Genomic DNA, 6,671 nt, shown 5'->3' with positions numbered 1-6,671 from the left:
CGCCGCCGCCTCTACTGGGGCTTCTTCTCGGGCCGCGGCCGCGTCCGGCCCGGGGGCCGCTGGCGCGAGGCCGCCTGGCAGCTCTGCGACTACTACCTGCCCTACGCCCTGGGCGGCGGGTACGTGCTCTCGGCCGACCTCGTGCGCTACCTGCGCCTCAGCCGCGAGTACCTGCGCGCGTGGCACAGCGAGGACGTGTCGTTGGGCGCTTGGCTGGCGCCGGTGGACGTGCAGCGCGAGCACGACCCGCGCTTCGACACCGAGTACAAGTCCCGCGGCTGCAATAACCAGTACCTGGTGACGCACAAGCAGAGCCTGGAGGACATGCTAGAGAAGCACCGGACGCTGGCACGCGAGGGCCGCCTGTGCAAGCGGGAGGTGCAGCTGCGCCTGTCTTACGTCTACGACTGGTCGGCGCCACCCTCGCAGTGCTGCCAGCGGAAGGAGGGCATCCCCTGACCGCCCCGTGCAGGGCTGGGACGCCCGGCTCCCGACCCTGCGCAGCCATTCTGCCGCTCGTGGTGGTGTGTGGAGGTTGGACCGAGTCACTGGGGGCCGCCCGCCGGCTTTCCACTGGTGAAGCTGACAGCTTCTGGCTGGTCGTTAGCATGAGGCCGGCCCTCGAGAGGACCCAGTTTACCTGGTGACCATGGGCCAGATGCCAGGCAGCAGGGGACACCTCCTAAGCCCCGGCTCCGCTAAGCGCCCATACAGCCTACCCGAGGGCATCATCTTGTTCTGCGTCTGCGGCCAGCATCCTGTCAGACAGAAATGGCTTGTCCCTGGATTTCAGCGTTTTGCCTGGACGTGGGCGAGTCCGCAGGCAGCCCCGCGGGGCCTGAGCACACACTGTCCTCTCCCAGGCCGGCACCAAGGAGCCAGAGGATGGAGCTGACAGGCCTTGCAGGACATGACCCCAAAGAAAAATTCCCCGCCCCTCAGGGCTGGGGACAATGTCGTGTCCTGCCTCCACTGTACTGACCATCCACCTGCACCTGCTGAGGGCTGTGACCGCTGTTAACTGGGCCCTGGCACTTGGAGACTCGCCATGTGATGCAACCCAACCGCTTTTATAGAAGTTACTGTTGCTCTATGCCGTTAGGTCACCTCTTGCGTCTCCTGCTGGTAACCCTTGTCACACGTACGTCTAGAGTTTAACTTCGTTTTATGTGAGTCAGCTTTTGTGGTATTTTGGTCTGTGTGTTTGTCTGGGGTGAATTCGTGGTACGTGTAATTCAGAGCTTGCCTGCTATTTATTTATAAATTTTGTGAATTTGCGAAGATAAGCGTTTGAGTTGAGAGTTGAGGGGGTCTCATATATTTTGGTATTTAAGAGAGGATTTTTCTGCGAGAACTTGGAATTCGTGGGTTAATCAGTTTTTCCAACTTGAGTTGTAGACGCATTGCTGCTTAAAAGTTGAGACATGGAAGAACTCATCCGCCTCTCTTCTGTTTACACGGAAGGCGACCCCACTGTCTCTCTCTAAAAACAATTTTCTCTAAGGCTTCCTCTCGGCCGCCCAGGGCAAGTGTTTCTGGAAGCATTGACGAGGTTTCCCAAAATCTGTCTTGAGACAGCCTTGCTGTGGCATGTCCCCTTGGGGACAGCAGGAGTTCGTGGCACCCTTGCACGTCCCCAGAAGGTTGGGGCTTCCTCTTTTCCCCGTTAAATGTGAAAAGTGAGCACTGTGGTCATTGCAGAAGTCAAATAAAGTGGCTCCCGAGAAACGGGGAGCCCTTCTCAGGCTGGGGGTGTGAGAACTCGCATTTTCTGTCTGGGTCCGGGCTGTGCTGCCACCTGCCTGCAGCCCAGGCTCTGGGGCACTAGGAACAGGAGGGCACAAGCCTCTGACTCACCTGTTTACTGCCATTCCCGAGCCCCCTCGGGCTGTGCGTTTTAGGAGCGGTATCTTGGCCCAGGTGGCTTACACATCAGACGGCTCTCTCTTGTGGCTTCTGGAGGCTGGGGGCCTGTGATCGGGGTGCCGGCGTGGTCGGGTTCTGTCAAGGCCCTCGTTCTGGTGTGCAGAGGGCCACCTTCCTGCCGTGCTGTGGTCGGGGAGCCAGGGCGAGCTCTCTGCTGTCCGTTCTTAGCAGGGCATTAATCCCCTCATGGGCCCCCTGACCCTGATCCAGACGCCACTGCACCAGGGCATTGGGGCCTCCGTCTGATTTGGGGGGCACAGTCAGTCCATAGTGACAGGTTTGGTTATTTTTGTCTAAAGGCAGAATATCAAGAACTCTCAGGGGCTTCCCTGGTGGCGCAGTGGTTTAGAATCCGCCTGCCAATGCAGAGGACATGGGTTCGAGCCCTGGTCCGGGAAGATCTCACATGCCGCGGAGCAGCTAAGCCCGTGCGCCACAACTACTGAGCCTGCGCTCTAGGGCCTGCGAGCCACAGCTACTGAGACGGCGTGCCACAGCTACTGAAGCCCGCGTACCTAGAGCCCGTGCTGTGCAGCAAGAGAAACCACCGCAGTGAGAAGCCCGCGCACCACAAGGAAGAGGAGCCCCCGCCCGCCGCAACTAGAGAAAGCCCGCGCACAGCAACGGAGACCCAAGGCGGCCATAAATAAATAAATAAAAAGTCTGGGTCTCAGCCCAGAAAGAAGGGGGCAGTCTTATGGTTGGTGACCTGACCACAGTTCTCCTGCCTTGAGAAGGCAGAGGCTGGACAGCAGAGGCCCCAACCTCTGACCTGGCTCTGATTATGAGGTGTGGTGAGCCTTGCGCCAGGACTGACTGCGTGGCTGAAGGTTTGGGGACACCAGGGTGAGCTGGATGGGGCCCTGCCCTCCGCTGGGTGAGTGCTGAGGGATGCTGACCACGGCAGGACCCAGTTCCTGCTGACTGTCTGGGATGATGGTCCTGGGATGTCTCGTCTGAACCCCGGGATTATCGGAGGAATTGGTGGGCACACATGTCCATTTCTCAGAACAGGATAAGGTGCCTAGAGTGATGGGAAGACCTGCGGAGGCTCACATGGCCAGGGCAGAGCCGCTGGACCCTCAGATCCCTCCCGGGCACCGACGTCCAAGACCCCCTGGTAAAAAATCTTAAAATTCCAGGCACCTGTCTTGGGGGTGGGGCACTTGTGAGCTTTAGCGTTTAGTTGAACCATGTGAAAGTGCCAATATGCAACCAGTTTTGACCTACAAAAGTGGAAATTTCATGCTGTTCAACCTAAAACATTAAATTTCAAAACATCACACACACCCTGGGCTGACGGTGCCTGTCCACACTGTGGTTGAGGAGATGTCAGACAGCATGTTGGAGCTGAAGGCCAGGATCCCTTCCTAGAGGGACCCACAGCCACCCCATCTGTGGTCCTGGAGCCAGTGCACGGGCCACACATGGGCGTCACGGAGCCCAGCCTGACACCGGCCTGGAGGAGTCTGCCCTCCTCCAGCCTCTGCCTCTCTGCTCCTGCCCTGTCCGCTTCGGCAGGTTCTCCTGGCCTGGCGGGGGCCAAGCCTTCACCCTCCCTGCCTGCTGGCACCATCCCCTGCATGTGGACCGGCCACGGCGCCCCCTCCCAGGCAGCCCTCCTGGTCTGCACCTCCCACCTGCCGAGGCACTTGCCATGAAGTCCACGCCATCTGGGCATGGGTGCCCTGTGGACCAGGGGCCGAGCCCAGGCTGTCCCGGGTTCAGGAGGCAACAGGTCCTTAGGAGATGGGAAGTCGGACCACCAAACTGGCTTTTCTGGGGGAATTTAGGGTACAGGACACCTCAAGTGGTGAACAGCCCATGGGGACCCAAAACTCAAAGTTTAATTTAAAAATACGATACGATATCACTAATTAATAAAATAGAGAAACGGGGGGCCCAAGAACCTAGAGGACACGGTGCCTGCCAGGAAGGCCCAGGCATGGGGGGTGGTCTGTGGCACCGCACTGCCGGGGTCGCCACACGGCCACAGGTGGGCCCTCTCCAGACCTCCAAATCCTGGGTCCACCTGGTGGGGCTGAGTTAGCAGGACCAGTGACGCAGTGGAGGCCAGGGGTTCACCCAGGACACATGGCTGCCAGAAGAGACCCTAGGACAGAAAGGGGCTGAGGCTCCCCTCAAGTGAGCCCAGAGGTGCACCTGCCCTTGGTGCTGGGGCTTCCCGGCCTCCGGACCCTACAGTGCAGGCTGGTGTGCAAGTTGGAGCTGGGAAGAGATAGTGGCCCAGCTGTCCCCTTGTCCCTACGTGCTCAGCCAGCCCCTGACTCATCCCGGGGCGGGTGGCGTCCTCCCTTCCCTGCCCACCCCGCAGTGTTGCTGTATATACCAGGTTTAGCCAGTAAGTTCTGGCCTTGGGAATGTCCCCCAGCCTCATGTGCACATGATAAAAATAGAAACATTTAGGGCTTCCCTGGTGGCGCAGTGGTTGAGGGTCCGCCTGCCGATGCAGGGGACGCGGGTTCGTGCCCCGGTCCGGGAAGATCCCCCATGGCCCGCGTACCAAAAAAAAAAAAAATAGAAACATTCAGATTCAAAGACCCCTGGTGTTTGAAGTGCCGTAACCCCGGGGGGGTCTATGCCGAAAGCCCCTTGCTGGGTCTGGGAGGGAGACATGGGGAGGGGGCAATGCAGGAGCCCCCAAGATGCTGGCCCCACTTCACCACCTCCAAACCAGCCACTGAGCAGTGGGGCTGCTGGGGGCCCGCAGGGAACCTCAGAGACGCCCAGCCTGGCAGTTGGGGCAGGAGGAGCCAGCAACGGGGCTTCCCGGGCAGCCCAGCGTTTAGGACTCCGTGCTGCCACTGCAGGGGCACGGGTTCCACCCCCGGTCAGGGAAGTAAGACCCCACAAAACGTGCGGCACAGCCAAAAAGTAAACTAAATAGATGAGAGAGAGAGAGAGAGGAGCCAGCAGGGCACCGGGGGACCTGCAGCCACTGCCCCGCAGCCAGAGCGTCGCGTCGTGGGCTGTGCGTGGCCCTGCAGCCGCTGCCCCCGTCACCTCCCCTCACTCAGGCTGCTCTCCGGGGCCCCTGGCTGCAGTGTCCTCTGCCCTCCACACCAGGCTCACTCCTTCCCTGAGCCTCCACCAGCCCTTGCTCACGGCAACATCCCTTCCTTGTCCTCGGGGAGGCCCGTCCAGATCACCCACCGACAGCTCCCCCTGGCCTCGCGCTTCCCCCGGCCTTCACCTGTGTACCTGGCTGTCCCGGGGTCTGTGCTGCCCCAGGAGTGAGACCGACCCGAGAAACAGGAGCCCCTTGCCTGCCGCCTGCTGGGCCCAACTGCTCGAAAGACGCCTCCCGGGAGGCAGAGCTGGCGCTGCTGGGTGCCCGGAAGCCATGGCTCAGGCTCAGCCAGCCCCGCGTCCTCTGGATGGGCCTGGGCGGCTGCCTCAGGATACGAAGTGCCGCTGCGTGTGGGTCCTCCTAGGACGTGGCCCCATCCCCTCGGACCTTCTCTGTCCCCCCACCTGCCTGGGTGGGGCCCATATTTAGCTGTGGTCAAGGTTCTCAGGGGCCGGCTACGGGCTGTGCTGTGTCCCCCAGAAGGCGTGTCAGGTCCCAGCCCCCAGGACCTGCAAGTGTGCCCTGATTGGGAAGTAGGGTCTTTGCAGGTGTAACTAAGGTGAGCACAGCAGGTGCAGCCCTACTGTAGAGTATGACTGTGTTCTCGTAGGAAGAGGAAGCAGAGACCCAGGAAGGAGGAGGCCCTGTGCCGACGGGCAGAGTCCAGAGCGAGGCAGCTGCCAGGCCAGAAGTGCCCCGGTGGCCGGCCCGAGGCCCAGAGACCGGCAGGGGTTCCACCCAGAGTCGCAGAGTCTGCTGAGCCCTGGATTTCAGCCGCAGGCCCCAGACCGTGGGAGACCCCGTTTCCCTGTGGACAAGCACAGCTCCGACGCCACCTGCCAGGTCCTCCCAACTCTGGGCGCTGGGCGGGCGCCTGCCGGGGCATTCCAGAGCCCTCAGCCACTGGCTGAGCCCAGCCTCCGCCACGTCCCAGGGCTCAGCACAGACCCTGCCACCTGGGGGCAGGCCCGCAGTGGCCGTGCCAGGATCCCCGCAGCCTGTGCTTCACCTGCCTGGCCCCACGTTCCCTCCATCCATCGAGCCCCCCGCGCCCCTGTGGACTGGGTCTCAGCCCCGTATCCGCAGGGTCTCACGGGGACGGCCAGCCCTCTTCTCGGGCCCCCTGCCCCAGGCACCCTCTCCACATTGTGAGACCACTGACCCTTGCCATCCAGGGCCCCATGGAGCCCACAGCAGCTGCCGCAGACAGGCCTAACGCAGGCCAGCTGCCCAGCCCCCAGCGGGGCCCCCCTCCAGAGCAACTTGAGAACCCCAAGGTCAAGGTCACATCCAGTCGTTCCTTGGTGCTTGCGCTCTGGTTCCAGGGCCTGACGAAGGGCGCGGGCTCTTCTTCCTTCTTATAAACACGCTCTGGGCTGAGCCAACATCTCTCTCCCACCATGAGTCCAGGGAGGCGGTGAAAGGCCGCCCCGCCCACCTGTCCAGGCCCCCAGGCCTGGGTCTCCCCTGCGGTCACCGTCCCCACAGCCTTGGGGGCTGGAAGAAGACCTCTCACCCGTCACCTGGCCTCTGCGGGCGCCCCCCAGGCCCCACCCCTCGGTTCCCTCCCCCTCCAACCCCACCCCATCTGTGGATTGTGCTACTGGCTCCCCACCCCTCCCCAGCACGCCCCCCTTCAGACCTCATGGCCTCA

The 6,671-nt window shown here is 61.8% G+C and overlaps 1 protein-coding gene across 1 annotated transcript; it reads left to right on the top strand.

The window, feature by feature from the left end:
- B3GALT6 (beta-1,3-galactosyltransferase 6) lies at positions 1–2,239 on the top strand (the record flags this gene model as incomplete). Its single annotated transcript, XM_024760263.1, has 1 exon — positions 1–2,239. A coding segment is annotated over one exon (459 nt), but the record flags the coding sequence as incomplete, so codon positions are not given.
- Positions 2,240–6,671: the final 4,432 nt, after the last annotated feature.

This window comes from Neophocaena asiaeorientalis, unplaced genomic scaffold (assembly GCF_003031525.2).
Source record: "Neophocaena asiaeorientalis asiaeorientalis breed wild unplaced genomic scaffold, Neophocaena_asiaeorientalis_V1.1 scaffold489, whole genome shotgun sequence".
Classification (NCBI taxonomy): domain Eukaryota; kingdom Metazoa; phylum Chordata; class Mammalia; order Artiodactyla; family Phocoenidae; genus Neophocaena; species Neophocaena asiaeorientalis.
Note: the sequence above shows the minus strand (reverse complement) of the source record. Positions and strands in the feature narration are given on the sequence as shown.